The 25086-nt window shown below is 48.9% G+C and overlaps 1 protein-coding gene across 1 annotated transcript in view; it reads right to left on the bottom strand.

Annotated features, from left to right (window-relative positions):
- Positions 1-25086, bottom strand: part of MUC2 (mucin 2, oligomeric mucus/gel-forming) — a 66881-nt gene that overhangs the window by 15544 nt on the left and 26251 nt on the right. The window contains exons 32-46 of the mRNA XM_058025777.1: positions 24600-24844; positions 22855-23466; positions 21997-22203; positions 20913-21050; positions 19326-19583; positions 15183-15564; positions 14091-14297; positions 13007-13144; positions 11526-11681; positions 10173-10391; positions 9058-9195; positions 8209-8314; positions 7506-7839; positions 5995-6372; positions 2706-2807 (exon numbers count right to left, since the gene is read on the bottom strand). Coding sequence (XP_057881760.1) covers positions 2706-2807; positions 5995-6372; positions 7506-7839; positions 8209-8314; positions 9058-9195; positions 10173-10391; positions 11526-11681; positions 13007-13144; positions 14091-14297; positions 15183-15564; positions 19326-19583; positions 20913-21050; positions 21997-22203; positions 22855-23466; positions 24600-24844 — 3620 coding nt within the window. The remainder of the gene's footprint in view (positions 1-2705; positions 2808-5994; positions 6373-7505; positions 7840-8208; positions 8315-9057; positions 9196-10172; positions 10392-11525; positions 11682-13006; positions 13145-14090; positions 14298-15182; positions 15565-19325; positions 19584-20912; positions 21051-21996; positions 22204-22854; positions 23467-24599; positions 24845-25086) is intronic.

Raw genomic sequence — 25086 nt, 5'->3', positions numbered from 1 at the left:
AACCTTGTTCCTTCTTCAATAGTCAGATGAAAAACAAGTTTTAAGCAACAACTCTTCCAGGGATGCTCTGCAGTTACACCCATCCGAGATCCACATGAGACGCACAATTTGAGGTGCTCATGTACCTTCAGGGCAACCACAGGAAGGGATCAAGCAACAGCACAGGCCAGAGAAGTACCTGGAGTTGATGTAGTGGTGGTGTATGTTGGTGTTGGTGAGGATGTGCTTGAAGTAGTTGAGGTGGGTGTTGTTGATCCAGTAGCAGTGGTTGTTGTGCTCAGAGCGCTGGTGGCAGAGGTGGAGGTCTCTGGTGGCAGAGTTGTCGTTGATTTTGGTGTGCTCGTCGTGGATGAAGGTGGGACTGTTAGAAAAAGCAGGGACAGAGAAAACAAAGGCACGAAGGCATTAACGGGACTCAATGTGAACTCAAGAGTAGCTGCACATGAGGCAGCTGGCAGAGAGCTAGAGAGGTCAGCTTAGTACAGCAATGGTTCCTCATACCAACCCTGGCTTTCTGGCTGTAGAAAGCAGAATATTTGAAATCAATGCACAGAAAGTATCATGACTCTCCTCTCCTAACAGAGACTGGGCATAGTGCTGGAAGGCGATTCTCACAAAATCAGAGAGACCTACCAATAGATAGGAGATGAGGAGAAGTAACGCTGTGGGTCTGGCTAGGACTTTCTATCTCTGCCTCGTTAGCTGCACATCTCACTAACTCATGAGGTAAGAGCTGAGATGGGAATCTGTGATCAGGGAAGGAAGTCTATACAGCAGTATGTTCCTGCCTGATTGGCATGTGATTTTCTCAATGTCACCCTGATAAGTGGTTTCTCGGAGTACTAGTGGATCTGATCAGCCAAAGATGCAGTTCAAAGTAACAGTCTGCAGAATAAAACTGTCCTGAAAGGATGGCAGAGGAATCCTTTTTCCTACATCTATAACCACTGAAACATTTTTGCACTAACAGGGCAAAGGAATAGAAGAGAGGGAAGAATGTCTACACCATTATGTACAAATAGTGCCTAAAATGCCAGTGCCAAAAAAAAAACAAAGCCATGAAGTGACTAAATTCTGGCCAGCTGAAGGACAAGGTCCAGAAGCAAAAAAGGCAAGATTTCCCATCAGTTCAGCATCCATGTAAGCTAGGCAGCAGCACGAAATTTTCAAGACATTTTCTCCAGAATGACAAAACCTTTTTCCTTCTTAAACAGTCAGATAAAAGGCAAGTTTTCAGCAACGGCTGTTCCCGTGTTGCCCTGAAGTTACACTCATCCCGGTGTAACTTTGAGGTGCTCATGTAACTTCAGGGCAACAGGACAGGAGCAACCAACAGCACAGTCCAGAGAAGTACCTGGAGTTGGTGTGGTGGTGGTGTATGTTGGTGTTGGTGAGGATGTGCTTGAAGTAGTTGAGGTGGGCTTTGTTGATCCAGTAGTAGTGGTGGTTGTTGTCGGGGTGCTGATGGTGGTGGTGAGAGTCTCTGGCGGCGTAGGAGTGGTTGTTGATTGTGGTGTGCTCGGTGTGGATGGATATGGGGCTGTTAGAAAGAACAGGGACAGAGAAAACAGACAAAGGTACAGAGGCATGAGTGGGACTCAATGTGAATTGAGCAGAAGCTGTGCATGAGGTAGCAGCCACAGAACTAGAGAGGTCAGCCCACCCTTGGCACAGTAATGGTCCCCAGAACCAGCCCTTCCTTTCTGGCCATATAAAGGAAGAATCCTTGACATCCATGCACAGAGAGCATCATGGCCCTCCTTTCCTAGTGAAGAGATTAGAGATGGTGCTGGTAGGTCCTTCTCACAAAATCAGCAAGACCAATCAATAGGTAAGAGATGAGGAGGAGTAATGCTTTGTATCCGACTGGGGCTTTCTATCCCTGCCTCATTATCTGAACACCTTGCTAAATCCTGGTGTACGAGCTGAAAGGGGAAGCTGTAATCAGGGATGGAAGCATGCACATGATTGGCATGTGATTTTTTCTGTGTTCCAATGTAAGTCTGATGCAGGGTTTCCCTGGGCACTAGTGGATCTCATCAGAGATAGCATCACCCAAAAAATTACAGTTCATAACAAGAGGCAGTCTGCAAAGTTTCCAAAAAGACTGGCAGGAGAATCATTCCTTCTTATACGTTTAACAGCTGAAAACAACTAACACTGAGAAGGCCTAGGGGGAAGAGGAAAGGAGGAAAGTCTACACAACTGAACCCAAACACAGCCTGAAATGCACTTCCACAAGACCAAGTCCCACTCCAATTGCACTCCACAGGTCCAGTAACTACATTCTGGCCAGCTGAAAGACATGGTCCAACAGCTGCCAAAGCAATGTTACCCATTGGTTCAGCATCTGTCTCAGCTGGGCACCAACATGAAATACCATCTTGAAGCACTGTTGAGTCAGGAAAGACAAGACTTTCCCCCAAGAACCCCTAAATCCTTGTTCCTTATGAAATAGCCAGCCCAAGGACAAGATTTGACCACAGGACTTTTCCCAAGACTCTCAGAAGTTACACCCATCCCTGATCCCATCTAGAGCCACATATGGAGGTGCTTCATGGACTTTCACAGCAAGGCCAGACATGACAACAGAACCAGAGAATTTTTTGTTAATTTTGTTCCTGGGGGAAGAGGGGTTTTGGTGAGAATTGTTGGTTTTGGGAACATACTTTGAGGAGTTGAGATGGTTGTTGTTGATCCAGGACCAGTGGTTGTGGTTGGAGGGCTGGTGGTGGTGGTGGGAGTCTCCGTTGGCGAGGTAGTGGTTGTCGATTTTGGCGTGCTCAGTGTGGATGTGCTTTCTGTGCCTGTTAGGAACAGCAGGGACAGAGAAAACAGACAATGGCACAAAGGCATGAGTGAGACTCAACAAGAGCTAAATGGAAGCTGCACATGAGGCAGCTGACAGAGACCTAGAGAGGTCAGCCCACCCTTAGCACAGCAAAGGTGCCTAGTACCAGCCCTTCTTTTCTTAGCCCAGAAAGAAAACTCATTGACATCCAGGTAAAGAGATAGTCATGGCCCTCCTTTCCCAGTGAAGAGACTGGGGATGGTGCTGGAAGGTGCTTCTCACAAAATTAGAGAGACCTACCTAGTAGGTAAGTATTTAAGAGATGAGGAGGAGTAATGCTCTGGATCTGCCTGGGGCTTTCTATCTCTGCCTCATTACCTAAATACCTCACTAACTCATAGAATAAAAACTCAGGGGAATCTGTGCTCCAGAAATGGATCATGCAGCAGAACACATTTTAGTCATGTGATTTTCCCAATGTCACCCTGATAAAGGACATCACACAGTACTAGTGGATCTGATTAGCCAAGGAGAAGTGAGGGAAAAAGTTTATACAGCTGAGCCTAAAACAGTGCCTAAATGCCAGTGCCAAGAACAAAATTTACTGTCCAACTGCACATCATGGGTTCCATCACTATATTCTGCCCAGCAGAAGGACATGGTCCAGCAGCTGCAAAAGCAACATTTTACATCAGCTCGGCGTGTGTCTTAGCTGGGCAAGAAAACGAAATACCTCCTCAGGGCACTGTTGCATCAAGAAAGACAAGAACTTCTTCCTGGGAGCCTGCATCCTCATCACTTTTGAAAGAGCCCAAATTAACTTTGGGCACATCTCATTGCCTGTAATGCCCAAAAGTTACACACATCCTTGATCCCACACAGAGCCACAAATGGATGTACTCACAGACCCTCATTACTGACACAGCCAGGCCAGAAATGACAACAGAACCAGAGAATTTTTTGTTGGTTCTGTGCTTAGATGCAGAGGGGGTTTTATGGGAATTACTAGCATTGGGAACATACTTTGAGGAGTTGAGATGGTTGTTGTTGATCCAGGAACAGTGGTTGTGGTCCTCGGAGGGCTGGTGGTGGTGGTGGTAGTCTCCGGCGGCAAGGTAGTGGTTGTTGATTTTGGTGTGCTCAGTGTGGATGGAGGTGTGCCTGTTAGGAACAGCAGGAACAGAGAAAACAAAGATACAAATGAATGAGTGGGACTCAATAGGAGCTGAACAGAAGATGCACATGAGGCCATTGCCACAGGCCTAGAGAGGTCAGCCCACCCTTAGTACAGCAAAGATCCCTAGCATGAGACCTTCCTTTCTGGCCCCCTCTCTTGAAATTTGTGCATACACAGGGTCATACCCCTCCTCTCCTAGTAAAGGGACTGGGGATGGTGCTGGAATGTGCTTTGCACAAAATCAGAAAGACCTACTAACAGGTAAGGAGATGAAAAGGAGCAAGCTTTTGATTGTGCTGGGGCTTTCTATCTCTGACTCATTATCTAGAACACCACAGTAAATCCTCAGGAAAGAGCTGAGATGGGAAGCTGTGGTCAGGGAAGGAACCATGCACAGGAATATGTGCATGGCTAATTGGCAAGTGGTTTTCTGCTGACAGGAGTTCCCAGAGTACTAGTGAATTTGGTCAGGCAAAGACCACAGTTCACAGAAAGTCACAGTCTACAGAGTAAACTGTTTCCAAAAGTATGGTAGAAGAATGCTTCCTTCCTCCATCTATAATAGCTGAGAAGCATTAGTATTGACATGGGAAAGGAGCAGGAGAGAAGGAATACAGACCACAGATTGGTGCCTAAAGAGAGCCTGAAATGCAAGTGTTACAAAATCAAGCCCCACTCCATCACACTCCATGTGTCCATGTGATGCCACTCTGGCCAGCTGAAAGACAAAGTCCAACAGCAGCAAAAGCTACTAAGTTCTTATTCCATCTGAAACAGACTGAAGGGCTAGCTTTGGGCAAAGGCTGTTTCAGGGGCTGCCCAGAAGTCAATTCATTCATAATACCACACAGAGGCAAAAAAGTAGGTGTTCACAGACCCTCAGCAGTCTCAAAGGTAAAGAACATATGACACTACAAAACTTAAAAGCACCTGGAGTTGATAAGGAGGTGGTGTATGTTGGTGATGGTGAAGATGTGCTTGAAGTAGTTGAGGTGGGCGTTGGTGATCCAATAAGACTGGTTTTCGTTGCCGGGGTGCTGGTGCTGGGGGTGGTGGTGGTGCTGCTGGAAGTCTCCAGGGACGTGGTGGGCAATTCTGCTGTAGGGGATGCTGTGCTTGGTGTGGATGGAGTTGTGCCTGTTAGAAAGAGCAGGGACAGAGAAAACAGACAAAGACACAAAGGCATCAGTGGGACTCAATGTGAACTCAACAGAAGCTGCACATCAGGCGGCAGCCACAGACATAGACAAGGCAGGGCACCTTAGAGCAACAAAGGTCTCCAGAGCCACCCCTCCCTTTCTGGCCATAAAAAGCAGAATCCTTGACATCCATGCACCCATAGGATGGGTCACAGCCCTCCTTGCCTAGCTAGGAGACTGGGGATAGTGCTGGAAGGCATGTCTCACAAAATCAGAGAGAACTACTGATATGGAAGAGAGGAGGAAGAGTAATGCTTTTCATCTGCTGGGGACTTTCCATCTCTACCTCATTACCTGAACACCTCACTAACTCATGGAGTAAGAGCTGAGATGGGAATCTGTGGTCACGGAAGGATGTTTGCACAGTAACAAGAGGATCAAGATCTCTACAGGAAAGGAGGACATAGAGCCCTGTATTCTTGCTCCTTCTGAAACAACCAGGCCACGCACCACCTTTGGGCAAAGGCCATTTCAGGGGATACACAACAATTAGTTCAGTCTCAGATCCCAGAGAGAGGCACAAATGGAGGGGCTGACAGACCTCCAGCTCCCCACAGCAAGGAAACACATGAGAACACAGATCAGAGAAGTACCTGGAGTTGGTGAGGTGGTGGTGGTGTAGGTTGGTGTGGGCGTGGATGTGCTTGAAGTAGTTGAAACGGGTGTTGTTGAGACAGGAGCAGTTCTTGTTGTCTCTGAGGTGCTGCCACTAGTGGTGGTGCTGCTGGGGGGCACCCAGGTGGTGGTGGTGGTGGTGGTGATGGTAGGGCTGCGAGTCTCCACTGATGTTGATGTTGGAGCGGTGGTTGATATTGGAGGGGACACACTGCTCGTTGTGGTGGAAGCTGTGGAAGTTGTGGTGCTCGTGGTGCTTGGAGTTGGAAGACACTCTGGTTTGTTGGGGGTGCAGCAGACACTGATCTCATAGTTGAGGCACACCGGCATTGGTATTATACCTCCTATCTGCTGATCTTTATTGTTACAAATGAGCCCTACGTTAACATTACATTCCACTTTCTGCCCTAAATCTGCAATGGAAGTGCTAGGGAATTTCTCTGCTCGGCATGAAATATTCTCAACTTTTGCACAATCCCAGGAGGGGTATTTCTTCCAAATGTTCTCAAAGGTTTCGTAGTCACCACTATTCTTGTCAGAAGCATCTGGATAAGTCACATCAATCCAGTCTGTCCAGATGCACTCACACGCTGAGGAGACAACAAGACAGACAGTCAGAAACAGACAGGAGAGAGACAACAATGCAGGGCACCAACTCACACACAGGTGGTGCTCTGGGCATCCCCTGCACTCAGCAGTGCCCCTCAGGCTGCTACTGCACTCAGCCAACACTGGCCATAAGAAAGCTCAGTGGTCTGGCCAGGCCTCTCCTTCCTGGCCCTAAAAACCACTCCTGGCCCAAATCAGGACACAGGCACTCATGAGTTATGTGTGTGTGCCCCAGCTGGAGGGCACACTCCTTTGTATGCAAAAAAACACACACTTAAGGCCCATACAGGAGGCAGAGTGTGCGACTAAGCAGAGACTCCTGCCACTCTCTCAGCTTCTTGGGCCATGCACACCACCTCAATATCTCATGGAGAAACCAACCACTGGGAAAACATCTGACGAACGACAGGGAAAGAGGGAAAGCAGGCACAGGACCCGCGCTGCTGACAAAGCCTCAGCTGCTTCCCAGTGCTTTCCAGCACCTCTCAGCAGCACACAGATTGCTGGAGACAAGCACCAACAGGAACGCTGGTAGAATCCAGCTGCCCAGAGCCTGGGTCTGTCCAAAGTGGCAATCTGAGCTCTGAAACCAATCCCCAAACTCTGCCAGCTAAAGCCGTGGAAACACCCTACAGCCCAAACAGCTGGAAAGTCGCAGCAATGGCCATAGAAACAAAACAGCAGAGAAAGGGAAGTAGGTCTGCACAGCTGTGCCCAAACAGAGCCTGAAATGCCACTGCCACAAACTTTAGCTCCACTCCAACTGCACACCTTGGGTCCAGTGACTACATTCTGGACAGCTGAAGGACAAGGTCCAATGGCAGCAAAAGCAACATTCCCATCACTTCAGTATCTGTCTAATCTGGGCACAAGTATGAAATACCTCCTTGGAGCACTGTTGAGGCAGGGAAGACAAGACCTTCTCCCAAGGTCCCCTAAATCCTTGTTCCTTTCAAACAGCCAGAACAAGGGCCAGATTTAGCCACAGGCTGCCCAGAAATTACACCCATCCCTGATCCCTTCCAGAGACACATATGGAGGTACTCATGGATCTTCCCTACTCCCATAGCAAGGCCAGAAGCAACAACAGAGCCAGAGAATTATTTGTTGGTACTGTAGTTGGAGGCACAGGGCTTTTGGCAGGAATTTTTTGGTTTTGGAACATACGTGCAGGAGTTTGGGTGGTTGTTGGAACAGTTGTTGTTGTTGTCGTCGGTGCTCTGCTGGTGGTGATGCTGCTGCTGGTGCTGGTGGTTGTCGTGGTACTGGTGCTGGTGGTTGTCGTGGTGCTGCTGAGAGTCTCCGGTGACTTGGAAGTGGTTGTCCATTCCCATGTGGGTGTAGGTGCGCTTGAAGTAGTTGAGAAAGTTGTTGATGAGCCAGTAACAGTTGTTGTCGTTGTCTTGTGGGTGCTGATGCTGGTGGTGCTGCTGGGGGTCATCGTGGTGCTGGACGTGATGTTGGGAGTTTCAGATGCTGTTGGAGTGGGAGTACTTGGCGTTTCTGGCGTGCTTGGTGTCTTCGTAGGTGGGGCTGTTAGAAACAGCAGAGATGGAGAAAAGAGACAAAGGCACAAAGGCATCAGTGAGACTCAACAGAAACTCAACAGAAGCTGCACATGAGGCAGCGAGCACAGAGCTAGAGAGGTCAGCCCACCCTTAGCACAACAAAGGTCCCCAGAACCAGCGCTTCCTTTCAGGCCATAGAAAGCAGAATCCTTGACAACCATGCACACAGAGCATCATGGCCCTCCTTCCCTAGTGAAGAGATTAGAGATGGTGCTGGAAGGTGCTTCTCACAAAATCAGAAAGACCCACCAATAGGTAAGGAGGAGCAATGCTTTCAAACTTGCTGGAGCTTTCTATCTCTGCCTCATTACTGGAACACCTCACTAATTCATGGAATAGGAGATAAGAGGGGAAGCTGGGAAGGAAAGCAAGCCCAGGAGTATATTTGTGCCTGATTGGCAAGTGATTCCCCCTATATTTCAATGTCGGCCTGATGCAGGGCTTCCTAGGGCACTTAGTGGATCTCACCAGGTGAGGTGATAGCCAAAGACCAAAACCTCATGGCAAGAGGCAGTATGCTGAGTGAAACTGCTCCCTCAAAGGCTGGCAGGAGAATCATTCCTTCTTACATGTTTAACAGCTAAAAACAACTGACACTGAGAAGGCATAGGAGGAGGAGAAATGACTGAGCCCAAACACAGCCTGAAATGCACTTCCACAAGACCAAGTCCCACTCCAATTGCACTCCACAGGTCCAGTGACTACATTCTGGCCAGCTGAAAGACAGGGTCCAACAGCTGCAAAAGCAATGTTACCCATTGGTTCAGCATCTGTCTCAGCTGGGCACCAACATGAAATACCATCTTGAAGCACTGTTGAGTCAGGAAAGACAAGACTTTCCCCCAAGAACCCCTAAATCCTTGTTCCTTATGAAATAGCCAGCCCAAGGGCAAGATTTGACCACAGGACTTTTCCCAGGACTCTCAGAAGTTACACCCATCCCTGATCCCATCTAGAGCCACATATGGAGGTGCTTCATGGACTTTCACTACTCCCACAGCAAGGCCAGACATGACAACAGAACCAGAGAATTTTTTGTTAATTTTGTTCCTGGGGGAAGAGGGGTTTTGGTGAGAATTGTTGGTTTTGGGAACATACTTTGAGGAGTTGAGATGGTTGTTGTTGATCCAGGACCAGTGGTTGTGGTTGGAGGGCTGGTGGTGGTGGTGGGAGTCTCCGTTGGCGAGGTAGTGGTTGTCGATTTTGGCGTGCTCAGTGTGGATGTGCTTTCTGTGCCTGTTAGGAACAGCAGGGACAGAGAAAACAGACAATGGCACAAAGGCATGAGTGGGACCCAATGTGAACTCAACAGAAGCTGTGCATGAGGCAGTTGTGCTAGGGGAGGTTTAAGTTGAATGTCAGGACAAATTTCTCCAGAGAACAAATATTTAGACACTGCAATGGACTGCCCAAGGAGGAGGCAGAGCCACAGTGTCTGTTCGCTTTTAAGAAAAAAGTGGATGTGCCATTTAGTGCCATTGTCTAGGTGACATTGTGGTGATCAGGCAAAGGTTGGACATGATGATCTCAGAGATCTTTTCCAACCTAACTGACTCTGTGAATACATTCCTGCCTGATCATCATGTGATATCCCTGTGGTGCTATGAAGGCCTGATGAATGACTTCCCTGGGCACTAGTGAATCTCATCAAAGGCTACAGTCCACAGCAAGGGCCAGTCTGCAGAGAGAGACTGTTCCCAAAACTCTGGCAGGGCAATCCTTCCTTCCAACATCTCTTACAACTGACAACTGTTAGCACTGACAGAACAAAGAAGAAAGTAAAAGGGAAAAAATTTGGCACTGCTGTGCCCAAACAGAGCCTGATATGCCACTGCCACTAGATGAAGCACTACTCCAACTGAACTCCATGGATCCAGTGATTCCATTCTTGTTAGCAGAACCACGGCGCAAAAAACAGCATGAGCAACATTTCTCATCAGTTTAACATCTCACTAAGCTGTTTCACCAGAGTGAAACAACACCTTAGAGCCCTGTTGAGTCAGGGAAGCCAAGACAATCTTCTAATGATCCCTGAATTCTTGTTCCTTATGAAACACTGAGCCCAAACCCCCAGGTTTGGAACAGCCCATTTCCTGGAATACCTGGGAGTTATACCCATCCCTAATCCCATAAAGGGACAGAAAGAGGTGCTTACGAACTGTCATTACTCCAACAAGCAGGGAAACATGTGAGAGCACAAAATGTAGAAGTACCTGGAATTGATGTGGTGGTGGTGTATGTTGGTGTGGGCGTGGATGTGCTTGGAGTAGTTGAGGTGGGTGTTGGTGATCCAGTAACAGTTGTTGTGCTCGGGGTGCTGATGCTGGTGGTGCTGCTGGGGGGCATCGTGGTACTGGACGTGGTGGTGAGAGTCTCCGGTGTCGAGGGAGAGGTTGTCGATTGTGGTGTGCTTGGTGTGGATGGAGTTGTGCCTGTTAGAAACAGCAGGGGCAAAGAAAACAAAGGCACAAAGGCATCAGTGGGACTCAATGTGAACTCAACAGAAGCTGCACATCAGGCGGCAGCCACAGACATAGACAAGGCAGGGCACCCTTAGAACAACAAAGGTCTCCAGAGCCACCCCTCCCTTTCTGGCCATAAAAAGCAGAATCCTTGACATCCATGCACAGAGAGGGTGACAGCTGTCCTGTCCAAGCTAGGAGACTGGGAATGCTGCTGGAAGATGCTTCTTACAATGTAAGAATGCACTACCCATAGGTAAGAAATGAGGAGCGGTAATGCTTTCAAACTTGCTGGAGCTTTCTAGCTCTGCCTCATTACCTGAACAGCTCACTAAACACTGGAGCAAGACCTGACATGGGAACGTGTGGTAAGGGAAGGAAGCATGCACAGGAATATCTTGCTGCCCATTTGTCATGTGACTTCCCAGTGTCAGCCTGATAAAGGGCTCCCCAGTGTACTGGTGGATCTGATCAGCCAAAGACCACAGCTCACAGCAAAGGGTAGTATGCAGACTGGAACTGTTCCCAAAAGCCTGGCAGAAGAATCCTTCCTTCTTACACCTAGAGTAGCTGAACACCATTAACAGTAAAAGGGTAAGGGAGGAGCAGAAAGTAGGAAACTATACACAGCTGTGCCCAAATAGAGCCTGAAATGCAAGTGTCACAACACCAAGTCCCACTGCAATTGCACTCCATGGGTCCGGTGACTACATTCTGGCCAGCGGAAGGATTAGGACCAACAGGGGTACAAACAAGGTTTCCATCACTTCAGAATCTGTACAAGATGAGGCACCAGGATGAAATATCACCTGGGAGCACTGTTGAGTCAGGGAAGTCAAAACCGCCTGCCCAGGACCCCTAAATCATTGTTCCTTCTGAAGCAGCCAGAACAAAAGGCCGGCTTTGGGCACATGACATTTCCTAGGATGTCCAGAAGTTACACCCATCCCCAGTCCTATCCAGAGTCACAAATGGAGGTTACTCTCAGACCTTCAGTACTCCCAGTACAAGGTCAGAAATAACAGAACAACCAGATAATTATTTGTTGGTTGTGCAGTTAGATGCAGAGGAATTTGGTGGGAATGACTACTGCTGGGTACATACTTCCAGGACTTGATGTGGTCATGGAAGATCCAGTAACCGTTGGTGTTCTTGTTGTGGTTGTGGTTGTGGTTGGAGGGCTGGTGGTGGTGGTGAGAGTCTCCGGTGTTGAGGGAGAGGTTGTCGATGGTGGTGTGCTTGGTGTGGATGGAGTTGTGCCTGTTAGAAAGAGCAGGGACAGAGAAAACAGACAAAGACACAAAGGCATCAGTGGGACTCAATGTGAACTCAACAGAAGCTGCACATCGACCACAGACAGCAGCCACAGACATAGACACGTCAGCCCACCATTAGAACAACAGAGAACCCCAGAACCAGCCCTCTGGTTTTGGCCTCAGAAAGCTGAATCCTTGACGTCCATCCAGGTCCTCCTCCCCTAGCTAGGAGACTGGGAATGCTGCTGGAAGATGCTTCTTACAATGTAAGAATGCACTACCCATAGGTAAGAAATGAGGATCGGTAATGCTTTCAAACTTGCTGGAGCTTTCTAGCTCTGCCTCATTACCTGAACAGCTCACTAAACACTGGAGCAAGACCTGACATGGGAACGTGTGGTAAGGGAAGGAAGCATGCAAAGGAATATCTTGCTGCCCGTTTCTCATGTGATTTCCCAGTGTCAGCCTGATAAAGGGCTCCCCAGTGTACTGGTGGATCTGATCAGCCAAAGACCACAGCTCACAGCAAAGGGTAGTATGCAGACTGGAACTGTTCCCAAAAGCCTGGCAGAAGAATCCTTCCTTCTTACACCTAGAGTAGCTGAACACCATTAACAGTAAAAGGGTAAGGGAGGAGCAGAAAGGTGGGAAACTATACACAGCTGTGCCCAACTAGAGCCTGAAATGCAAGTGTCACAACACCAAGTCCCACTGCAATTGCACTCCATGGGTCCGGTGACTACATTCTGGCCAGCGGAAGGATTAGGACCAACAGGGGTACAAACAAGGTTTCCATCACTTCAGAATCTGTACAAGATGAGGCACCAGGATGAAATATCACCTGGGAGCACTGTTGAGTCAGGGAAGTCAAAACCGCCTGCCCAGGACCCCTAAATCATTGTTCCTTCTGAAGCAGCCAGAACAAAAGGCCGGCTTTGGGCACATGACATTTCCTAGGATGTCCAGAAGTTACACCCATCCCCAGTCCTATCCAGAGTCACAAATGGAGGTTACTCTCAGACCTTCAGTACTCCCAGTACAAGGTCAGAAAATGTTGCATCAAGAAAGACAAGAACTTCTTCCTGGGAGCCTGCATCCTCATCACTTTTGAAAGAGCCCAAATTAACTTTGGGCACATCTCATTGCCTGTAATGCCCAAAAGTTACACACATCCTTGATCCCACACAGAGCCACAAATGGATGTACTCACAGACCCTCATTACTGACACAGCCAGGCCAGAAATGACAACAGAACCAGAGAATTTTTTGTTGGTTCTGTGCTTAGATGCAGAGGGGGTTTTATGGGAATTACTAGCATTGGGAACATACTTTGAGGAGTTGAGATGGTTGTTGTTGATCCAGGAACAGTGGTTGTGGTCCTCGGAGGGCTGGTGGTGGTGGTGGTAGTCTCCGGCGGCAAGGTAGTGGTTGTTGATTTTGGTGTGCTCAGTGTGGATGGAGGTGTGCCTGTTAGGAACAGCAGGAACAGAGAAAACAAAGATACAAATGAATGAGTGGGACTCAATAGGAGCTGAACAGAAGATGCACATGAGGCCATTGCCACAGGCCTAGAGAGGTCAGCCCACCCTTAGTACAGCAAAGATCCCTAGCATGAGACCTTCCTTTCTGGCCCCCTCTCTTGAAATTTGTGCATACACAGGGTCATACCCCTCCTCTCCTAGTAAAGGGACTGGGGATGGTGCTGGAATGTGCTTTGCACAAAATCAGAAAGACCTACTAACAGGTAAGGAGATGAAAAGGAGCAAGCTTTTGATTGTGCTGGGGCTTTCTATCTCTGACTCATTATCTAGAACACCACAGTAAATCCTCAGGAAAGAGCTGAGATGGGAAGCTGTGGTCAGGGAAGGAACCATGCACAGGAATATGTGCATGGCTAATTGGCAAGTGGTTTTCTGCTGACAGGAGTTCCCAGAGTACTAGTGAATTTGGTCAGGCAAAGACCACAGTTCACAGAAAGTCACAGTCTACAGAGTAAACTGTTTCCAAAAGTATGGTAGAAGAATGCTTCCTTCCTCCATCTATAATAGCTGAGAAGCATTAGTATTGACATGGGAAAGGAGCAGGAGAGAAGGAATACAGACCACAGATTGGTGCCTAAAGAGAGCCTGAAATGCAAGTGTTACAAAATCAAGCCCCACTCCATCACACTCCATGTGTCCATGTGATGCCACTCTGGCCAGCTGAAAGACAAAGTCCAACAGCAGCAAAAGCTACTAAGTTCTTATTCCATCTGAAACAGACTGAAGGGCTAGCTTTGGGCAAAGGCTGTTTCAGGGGCTGCCCAGAAGTCAATTCATTCATAATACCACACAGAGGCAAAAAAGTAGGTGTTCACAGACCCTCAGCAGTCTCAAAGGTAAAGAACATATGACACTACAAAACTTAAAAGCACCTGGAGTTGATAAGGAGGTGGTGTATGTTGGTGATGGTGAAGATGTGCTTGAAGTAGTTGAGGTGGGCGTTGGTGATCCAATAAGACTGGTTTTCGTTGCCGGGGTGCTGGTGCTGGGGGTGGTGGTGGTGCTGCTGGAAGTCTCCAGGGACGTGGTGGGAAATTCTGCTGTAGGGGATGCTGTGCTTGGTGTGGATGGAGTTGTGCCTGTTAGAAAGAGCAGGGACAGAGAAAACAGACAAAGACACAAAGGCATCAGTGGGACTCAATGTGAACTCAACAGAAGCTGCACATCAGGCGGCAGCCACAGACATAGACAAGGCAGGGCACCTTAGAACAACAAAGGTCTCCAGAGCCACCCCTCCCTTTCTGGCCATAAAAAGCAGAATCCTTGACATCCATGCACCCATAGGATGGGTCACAGCCCTCCTTGCCTAGCTAGGAGACTGGGGATAGTGCTGGAAGGCATGTCTCACAAAATCAGAGAGAACTACTGATATGGAAGAGAGGAGGAAGAGTAATGCTTTTCATCTGCTGGGGACTTTCCATCTCTACCTCATTACCTGAACACCTCACTAACTCATGGAGTAAGAGCTGAGATGGGAATCTGTGGTCACGGAAGGATGTTTGCACAGTAACAAGAGGATCAAGATCTCTACAGGAAAGGAGGACATAGAGCCCTGTATTCTTGCTCCTTCTGAAACAACCAGGCCACGCACCACCTTTGGGCAAAGGCCATTTCAGGGGATACACAACAATTAGTTCAGTCTCAGATCCCAGAGAGAGGCACAAATGGAGGGGCTGACAGACCTCCAGCTCCCCACAGCAAGGAAACACATGAGAACACAGATCAGAGAAGTACCTGGAGTTGGTGAGGTGGTGGTGGTGTAGGTTGGTGTGGGCGTGGATGTGCTTGAAGTAGTTGAAACGGGTGTTGTTGAGACAGGAGCAGTTCTTGTTGTCTCTGAGGTGCTGCCACTAGTGGTGGTGCTGCTGGGGGGCACCCAGGTGGTGGTGGTGGTGGTGGTGATGGTAGGGCTGCGAGTCTCCACTGATGTTGATGTTGGAGCGGTGGTTGATATTGGAGGGGACACACTGCTCGTTGTGGTGGAAGCTGTGGAAGTTGTGGTGCTCGTGGTGCTTGGAGTTGGAAGACACTCTGGTTTGTTGGGGGTGCAGCAGACACTGATCTCATAGTTGAGGCACACCGGCATTGGTATTATACCTCCTATCTGCTGATCTTTATTGTTACAAATGAGCCCTACGTTAACATTACATTCCACTTTCTGCCCTAAATCTGCAATGGAAGTGCTAGGGAATTTCTCTGCTCGGCATGAAATATTCTCAACTTTTGCACAATCCCAGGAGGGGTATTTCTTCCAAATGTTCTCAAAGGTTTCGTAGTCACCACTATTCTTGTCAGAAGCATCTGGATAAGTCACATCAATCCAGTCTGTCCAGATGCACTCACACGCTGAGGAGACAACAAGACAGACAGTCAGAAACAGACAGGAGAGAGACAACAATGCAGGGCACCAACTCACACACAGGTGGTGCTCTGGGCATCCCCTGCACTCAGCAGTGCCCCTCAGGCTGCTACTGCACTCAGCCAACACTGGCCATAAGAAAGCTCAGTGGTCTGGCCAGGCCTCTCCTTCCTGGCCCTAAAAACCACTCCTGGCCCAAATCAGGACACAGGCACTCATGAGTTATGTGTGTGTGCCCCAGCTGGAGGGCACACTCCTTTGTATGCAAAAAAACACACACTTAAGGCCCATACAGGAGGCAGAGTGTGCGACTAAGCAGAGACTCCTGCCACTCTCTCAGCTTCTTGGGCCATGCACACCACCTCAATATCTCATGGAGAAACCAACCACTGGGAAAACATCTGACGAACGACAGGGAAAGAGGGAAAGCAGGCACAGGACCCGCGCTGCTGACAAAGCCTCAGCTGCTTCCCAGTGCTTTCCAGCACCTCTCAGCAGCACACAGATTGCTGGAGACAAGCACCAACAGGAACGCTGGTAGAATCCAGCTGCCCAGAGCCTGGGTCTGTCCAAAGTGGCAATCTGAGCTCTGAAACCAATCCCCAAACTCTGCCAGCTAAAGCCGTGGAAACACCCTACAGCCCAAACAGCTGGAAAGTCGCAGCAATGGCCACAGAAACAAAACAGCAGAGAAAGGGAAGTAGGTCTGCACAGCTGTGCCCAAACAGAGCCTGAAATGCCACTGCCACAAACTTTAGCTCCACTCCAACTGCACACCTTGGGTCCAGTGACTACATTCTGGACAGCTGAAGGACAAGGTCCAATGGCAGCAAAAGCAACATTCCCATCACTTCAGTATCTGTCTAATCTGGGCACAAGTATGAAATACCTCCTTGGAGCACTGTTGAGGCAGGGAAGACAAGACCTTCTCCCAAGGTCCCCTAAATCCTTGTTCCTTTCAAACAGCCAGAACAAGGGCCAGATTTAGCCACAGGCTGCCCAGAAATTACACCCATCCCTGATCCCTTCCAGAGACACATATGGAGGTACTCATGGATCTTCCCTACTCCCATAGCAAGGCCAGAAGCAACAACAGAGCCAGAGAATTATTTGTTGGTACTGTAGTTGGAGGCACAGGGCTTTTGGCAGGAATTTTTTGGTTTTGGAACATACGTGCAGGAGTTTGGGTGGTTGTTGGAACAGTTGTTGTTGTTGTCGTCGGTGCTCTGCTGGTGGTGATGCTGCTGCTGGTGCTGGTGGTTGTCGTGGTACTGGTGCTGGTGGTTGTCGTGGTGCTGCTGAGAGTCTCCGGTGACTTGGAAGTGGTTGTCCATTCCCATGTGGGTGTAGGTGCGCTTGAAGTAGTTGAGAAAGTTGTTGATGAGCCAGTAACAGTTGTTGTCGTTGTCTTGTGGGTGCTGATGCTGGTGGTGCTGCTGGGGGTCATCGTGGTGCTGGACGTGATGTTGGGAGTTTCAGATGCTGTTGGAGTGGGAGTACTTGGCGTTTCTGGCGTGCTTGGTGTCTTCGTAGGTGGGGCTGTTAGAAACAGCAGAGATGGAGAAAAGAGACAAAGGCACAAAGGCATCAGTGAGACTCAACAGAAACTCAACAGAAGCTGCACATGAGGCAGCGAGCACAGAGCTAGAGAGGTCAGCCCACCCTTAGCACAACAAAGGTCCCCAGAACCAGCGCTTCCTTTCAGGCCATAGAAAGCAGAATCCTTGACAACCATGCACACAGAGCATCATGGCCCTCCTTCCCTAGTGAAGAGATTAGAGATGGTGCTGGAAGGTGCTTCTCACAAAATCAGAAAGACCCACCAATAGGTAAGGAGGAGCAATGCTTTCAAACTTGCTGGAGCTTTCTATCTCTGCCTCATTACTGGAACACCTCACTAATTCATGGAATAGGAGATAAGAGGGGAAGCTGGGAAGGAAAGCAAGCCCAGGAGTATATTTGTGCCTGATTGGCAAGTGATTCCCCCTATATTTCAATGTCGGCCTGATGCAGGGCTTCCTAGGGCACTTAGTGGATCTCACCAGGTGAGGTGATAGCCAAAGACCAAAACCTCATGGCAAGAGGCAGTATGCTGAGTGAAACTGCTCCCTCAAAGGCTGGCAGGAGAATCATTCCTTCTTACATGTTTAACAGCTAAAAACAACTGACACTGAGAAGGCATAGGAGGAGGAGAAATGACTGAGCCCAAACACAGCCTGAAATGCACTTCCACAAGACCAAGTCCCACTCCAATTGCACTCCACAGGTCCAGTGACTACATTCTGGCCAGCTGAAAGACAGGGTCCAACAGCTGCAAAAGCAATGTTACCCATTGGTTCAGCATCTGTCTCAGCTGGGCACCAACATGAAATACCATCTTGAAGCACTGTTGAGTCAGGAAAGACAAGACTTTCCCCCAAGAACCCCTAAATCCTTGTTCCTTATGAAATAGCCAGCCCAAGGGCAAGATTTGACCACAGGACTTTTCCCAGGACTCTCAGAAGTTACACCCATCCCTGATCCCATCTAGAGCCACATATGGAGGTGCTTCATGGACTTTCACTACTCCCACAGCAAGGCCAGACATGACAACAGAACCAGAGAATTTTTTGTTAATTTTGTTCCTGGGGGAAGAGGGGTTTTGGTGAGAATTGTTGGTTTTGGGAACATACTTTGAGGAGTTGAGATGGTTGTTGTTGATCCAGGACCAGTGGTTGTGGTTGGAGGGCTGGTGGTGGTGGTGGGAGTCTCCGTTGGCGAGGTAGTGGTTGTCGATTTTGGCGTGCTCAGTGTGGATGTGCTTTCTGTGCCTGTTAGGAACAGCAGGGACAGAGAAAACAGACAATGGCACAAAGGCATGAGTGGGACCCAATGTGAACTCAACAGAAGCTGTGCATGAGGCAGTTGTGCTAGGGGAGGTTTAAGTTGAATGTCAGGACAAATTTCTCCAGAGAACAAATATTTAGACACTGCAATGGACTGCCCAAGGAGGAGGCAGAGCCACAGTGTCTGTTCGCTTTTAAGAAAAAAGTGGATGTGCCATTTAGTGCCATTGTCTAGGTGACATTGTGGTGATCAGGCAAAGGTTGGACATGATGATCTCAGAGATCTTTTCCAACCTAACTGACTCTGTGAATACATTCCTGCCTGATCATCATGTGATATCCCTGTGGTGCTATGAAGGCCTGATGAATGACTTCCCTGGGCACTAGTGAATCTCATCAAAGGCTACAGTCCACAGCAAGGGCCAGTCTGCAGAGAGAGACTGTTCCCAAAACTCTGGCAGGGCAATCCTTCCTTCCAACATCTCTTACAACTGACAACTGTTAGCACTGACAGAACAAAGAAGAAAGTAAAAGGGAAAAAATTTGGCACTGCTGTGCCCAAACAGAGCCTGATATGCCACTGCCACTAGATGAAGCACTACTCCAACTGAACTCCATGGATCCAGTGATTCCATTCTTGTTAGCAGAACCACGGCGCAAAAAACAGCATGAGCAACATTTCTCATCAGTTTAACATCTCACTAAGCTGTTTCACCAGAGTGAAACAACACCTTAGAGCCCTGTTGAGTCAGGGAAGCCAAGACAATCTTCTAATGATCCCTGAATTCTTGTTCCTTATGAAACACTGAGCCCAAACCCCCAGGTTTGGAACAGCCCATTTCCTGGAATACCTGGGAGTTATACCCATCCCTAATCCCATAAAGGGACAGAAAGAGGTGCTTACGAACTGTCATTACTCCAACAAGCAGGGAAACATGTGAGAGCACAAAATGTAGAAGTACCTGGAATTGATGTGGTGGTGGTGTATGTTGGTGTGGGCGTGGATGTGCTTGGAGTAGTTGAGGTGGGTGTTGGTGATCCAGTAACAGTTGTTGTGCTCGGGGTGCTGATGCTGGTGGTGCTGCTGGGGGGCATCGTGGTACTGGACGTGGTGGTGAGAGTCTCCGGTGTCGAGGGAGAGGTTGTCGATTGTGGTGTGCTTGGTGTGGATGGAGTTGTGCCTGTTAGAAACAGCAGGGGCAAAGAAAACAAAGGCACAAAGGCATCAGTGGGACTCAATGTGAACTCAACAGAAGCTGCACATCAGGCGGCAGCCACAGACATAGACAAGGCAGGGCACCCTTAGAACAACAAAGGTCTCCAGAGCCACCCCTCCCTTTCTGGCCATAAAAAGCAGAATCCTTGACATCCATGCACAGAGAGGGTGACAGCTGTCCTGTCCAAGCTAGGAGACTGGGAATGCTGCTGGAAGATGCTTCTTACAATGTAAGAATGCACTACCCATAGGTAAGAAATGAGGAGCGGTAATGCTTTCAAACTTGCTGGAGCTTTCTAGCTCTGCCTCATTACCTGAACAGCTCACTAAACACTGGAGCAAGACCTGACATGGGAACGTGTGGTAAGGGAAGGAAGCATGCAAAGGAATATCTTGCTGCCCGTTTGTCATGTGATTTCCCAGTGTCAGCCTGATAAAGGGCTCCCCAGTGTACTGGTGGATCTGATCAGCCAAAGACCACAGCTCACAGCAAAGGGTAGTATGCAGACTGGAACTGTTCCCAAAAGCCTGGCAGAAGAATCCTTCCTTCTTACACCTAGAGTAGCTGAACACCATTAACAGTAAAAGGGTAAGGGAGGAGCAGAAAGGTGGGAAACTATACACAGCTGTGCCCAACTAGAGCCTGAAATGCAAGGGTCACAACACCAAGTCCCACTGCAATTGCACTCCATGGGTCCGGTGACTACATTCTGGCCAGCGGAAGGATTAGGACCAACAGGGGTACAAACAAGGTTTCCATCACTTCAGAATCTGTACAAGATGAGGCACCAGGATGAAATATCACCTGGGAGCACTGTTGAGTCAGGGAAGTCAAAACCGCCTGCCAAGGACCCCTAAATCACTGTTCCTTCTGAAGCAGCCAGAACAAAAGGCCGGCTTTGGGCACATGACATTTCCTAGGATGTCCAGAAAGTTACACCCATCCCCAGTCCTATCCAGAGTCACAAATGGAGGTTACTCTCAGACCTTCAGTACTCCCAGTACAAGGTCAGAAAATGTTGCAACAAGAAAGACAAGAACTTCTTCCTGGGAGCCTGCATCCTCATCACTTTTGAAAGAGCCCAAATTAACTTTGGGCACATCTCATTGCCTGTAATGCCCAAAAGTTACACACATCCTTGATCCCACACAGAGCCACAAATGGATGTACTCACAGACCCTCATTACTGACACAGCCAGGCCAGAAATGACAACAGAACCAGAGAATTTTTTGTTGGTTCTGTGCTTAGATGCAGAGGGGGTTTTATGGGAATTACTAGCATTGGGAACATACTTTGAGGAGTTGAGATGGTTGTTGTTGATCCAGGAACAGTGGTTGTGGTCCTCGGAGGGCTGGTGGTGGTGGTGGTAGTCTCCGGCGGCAAGGTAGTGGTTGTTGATTTTGGTGTGCTCAGTGTGGATGGAGGTGTGCCTGTTAGGAACAGCAGGAACAGAGAAAACAAAGATACAAATGAATGAGTGGGACTCAATAGGAGCTGAACAGAAGATGCACATGAGGCCATTGCCACAGGCCTAGAGAGGTCAGCCCACCCTTAGTACAGCAAAGATCCCTAACATGAGACCTTCCTTTCTGGCCCCCTCTCTTGAAATTTGTGCATACACAGGGTCATACCCCTCCTCTCCTAGTAAAGGGACTGGGGATGGTGCTGGAATGTGCTTTGCACAAAATCAGAAAGACCTACTAACAGGTAAGGAGATGAAAAGGAGCAAGCTTTTGATTGTGCTGGGGCTTTCTATCTCTGACTCATTATCTAGAACACCACAGTAAATCCTCGGGAAAGAGCTGAGATGGGAAGCTGTGGTCAGGGAAGGAACCATGCACAGGAATATGTTCCTGGCTAATTGGCAAGTGGTTTTCTGCTGACAGGAGTTCCCAGAGTACTAGTGAATTTGGTCAGGCAAAGACCACAGTTCACAGAAAGTCACAGTCTACAGAGTAAACTGTTTCCAAAAGTATGGTAGAAGAATGCTTCCTTCCTCCATCTATAATAGCTGAGAAGCATTAGTATTGACATGGGAAAGGAGCAGGAGAGAAGGAATACAGACCACAGATCGGTGTCTAAAGAGAGCCTGAAATGCAAGTGTTACAAAATCAAGCCCCACTCCATCACACTCCATGTGTCCATGTGATGCCACTCTGGCCAGCTGAAAGACAAAGTCCAACAGCAGCAAAAGCTACTAAGTTCTTATTCCATCTGAAACAGACTGAAGGGCTAGCTTTGGGCAAAGGCTGTTTCAGGGGCTGCCCAGAAGTCAATTCATTCATAATACCACACAGAGGCAAAAAAGTAGGTGTTCACAGACCCTCAGCAGTCTCAAAGGTAAAGAACATATGACACTACAAAACTTAAAAGCACCTGGAGTTGATAAGGAGGTGGTGTATGTTGGTGATGGTGAAGATGTGCTTGAAGTAGTTGAGGTGGGCGTTGGTGATCCAATAAGACTGGTTTTCGTTGCCGGGGTGCTGGTGCTGGGGGTGGTGGTGGTGCTGCTGGAAGTCTCCAGGGACGTGGTGGGCAATTCTGCTGTAGGGGATGCTGTGCTTGGTGTGGATGGAGTTGTGCCTGTTAGAAAGAGCAGGGACAGAGAAAACAGACAAAGACACAAAGGCATCAGTGGGACTCAATGTGAACTCAACAGAAGCTGCACATCAGGCGGCAGCCACAGACATAGACAAGGCAGGGCACCTTAGAACAACAAAGGTCTCCAGAGCCACCCCTCCCTTTCTGGCCATAAAAAGCAGAATCCTTGACATCCATGCACAGACAAGGTCACAGCCCTCCTTGCCTAGCTAGGAGACTGGGGATAGCGCTGGAAGGCACGTCTCACAAAATCAGAGAGATCTACTGATAGGGAAGAGAGGAGGAAGAGTAATGCTTTTCATCTGCTGGGGACTTTCCATCTCTACCTCATTACCTGAACACCTCACTAACTCATGGATTAAGAGCTGAGATGGGAATCTGTGGTCACGGAAGGATGTTTGCACAGTCACAAGAGGATCAAGATCTCTACAGGAAAGTAGGACATAGAGCCCTGTATTCTTGCTCCTTCTGAAACAACCAGGCCACGCACCACCTTTGGGCAAAGGCCATTTCAGGGGATACACAACAATTAGTTCAGTCTCAGATCCCAGAGAGAGGCACAAATGGAGGGGCTGACAGACCTCCAGCTCCCCACAGCAAGGAAACACATGAGAACACAGATCAGAGAAGTACCTGGAGTTGGTGAGGTGGTGGTGGTGTAGGTTGGTGTGGGCGTGGATGTGCTTGAAGTAGTTGAAACGGGTGTTGTTGAGACAGGAGCAGTTCTTGTTGTCTCTGAGGTGCTGCCACTAGTGGTGGTGCTGCTGGGGGGCACCCAGGTGGTGGTGGTGGTGGTGGTGATGGTAGGGCTGCGAGTCTCCACTGATGTTGATGTTGGAGCGGTGGTTGATATTGGAGGGGACACACTGCTCGTTGTGGTGGAAGCTGTGGAAGTTGTGGTGCTCGTGGTGCTTGGAGTTGGAAGACACTCTGGTTTGTTGGGGGTGCAGCAGACACTGATCTCATAGTTGAGGCACACCGGCATTGGTATTATACCTCCTATCTGCTGATCTTTATTGTTACAAATGAGCCCTACGTTAACATTACATTCCACTTTCTGCCCTAAATCTGCAATGGAAGTGCTAGGGAATTTCTCTGCTCGGCATGAAATATTCTCAACTTTTGCACAATCCCAGGAGGGGTATTTCTTCCAAATGTTCTCAAAGGTTTCGTAGTCACCACTATTCTTGTCAGAAGCATCTGGATAAGTCACATCAATCCAGTCTGTCCAGATGCACTCACACGCTGAGGAGACAACAAGACAGACAGTCAGAAACAGACAGGAGAGAGACAACAATGCAGGGCACCAACTCACACACAGGTGGTGCTCTGGGCATCCCCTGCACTCAGCAGTGCCCCTCAGGCTGCTACTGCACTCAGCCAACACTGGCCATAAGAAAGCTCAGTGGTCTGGCCAGGCCTCTCCTTCCTGGCCCTAAAAACCACTCCTGGCCCAAATCAGGACACAGGCACTCATGAGTTATGTGTGTGTGCCCCAGCTGGGGGGCACACTGCTTTGTATGCAAAAAAACACACACTTAAGGCCCATACAGGAGGCAGAGTGTGCGACTAAGCAGAGACTCCTGCCACTCTCTCAGCTTCTTGGGCCATGCACACCACCTCAATATCTCATGGAGAAACCAACCACTGGGAAAGCATCTGACGAACGACAGGGAAAGAGGGAAAGCAGGCACAGGACCCGCGCTGCTGACAAAGCCTCAGCTGCTTCCCAGTGCTTTCCAGCACCTCTCAGCAGCACACAGATTGCTGGAGACAAGCACCAACAGGAACGCTGGTAGAATCCAGCTGCCCAGAGCCTGGGTCTGTCCAAAGTGGCAATCTGAGCTCTGAAACCAATCCCCAAACTCTGCCAGCTAAAGCCGTGGAAACACCCTACAGCCCAAACAGCTGGAAAGTCGCAGCAACGGCCACAGAAACAAAACAGCAGAGAAAGGGAAGTAGGTCTGCACAGCTGTGCCCAAACAGAGCCTGAAATGCCACTGCCACAAACTTTAGCTCCACTCCAACTGCACACCTTGGGTCCAGTGACTACATTCTGGACAGCTGAAGGACAAGGTCCAATGGCAGCAAAAGCAACATTCCCATCACTTCAGTATCTGTCTAATCTGGGCACAAGTATGAAATACCTCCTTGGAGCACTGTTGAGGCAGGGAAGACAAGACCTTCTCCCAAGGTCCCCTAAATCCTTGTTCCTTTCAAACAGCCAGAACAAGGGCCAGATTTAGCCACAGGCTGCCCAGAAATTACACCCATCCCTGATCCCTTCCAGAGACACATATGGAGGTATTCATGGATCTTCCCTACTCCCATAGCAAGGCCAGAAGCAACAACAGAGCCAGAGAATTATTTGTTGGTACTGTAGTTGGAGGCACAGGGCTTTTGGCAGGAATTTTTTGGTTTTGGAACATACGTGCAGGAGTTTGGGTGGTTGTTGGAACAGTTGTTGTTGTTGTCGTCGGTGCTCTGCTGGTGGTGATGCTGCTGCTGGTGCTGGTGGTTGTCGTGGTACTGGTGCTGGTGGTTGTCGTGGTGCTGCTGAGAGTCTCCGGTGACTTGGAAGTGGTTGTCCATTCCGATGTAGGGGATGCTGTGCTCGGTGTGCCTGTTGGAAACAGCAGGCACAAAGAAAACAGACAAAGACACAAAGCCATCAGTGTGACTCAGTGTGAAATGAACAGAAGTTGTCCATGAGGCAGTTGCCACAGACCTAGAGGGGTCAGGCCGCTTTTAGCACAGCAAAGATCCCTAGCACCACCCCTTCCTTTCTGGCCTCAAAGAGAATAATCCTTTACATCCATGCACAGAAAGTGTGATGGCCCTCCTTTCCTAGCTAGGAGACTCGGG

The sequence above is a fragment of the Melospiza georgiana genome, chromosome 6 (assembly GCF_028018845.1).
Source record: "Melospiza georgiana isolate bMelGeo1 chromosome 6, bMelGeo1.pri, whole genome shotgun sequence".
NCBI lineage: Eukaryota > Metazoa > Chordata > Aves > Passeriformes > Passerellidae > Melospiza > Melospiza georgiana.
Note: the sequence above shows the minus strand (reverse complement) of the source record. Positions and strands in the feature narration are given on the sequence as shown.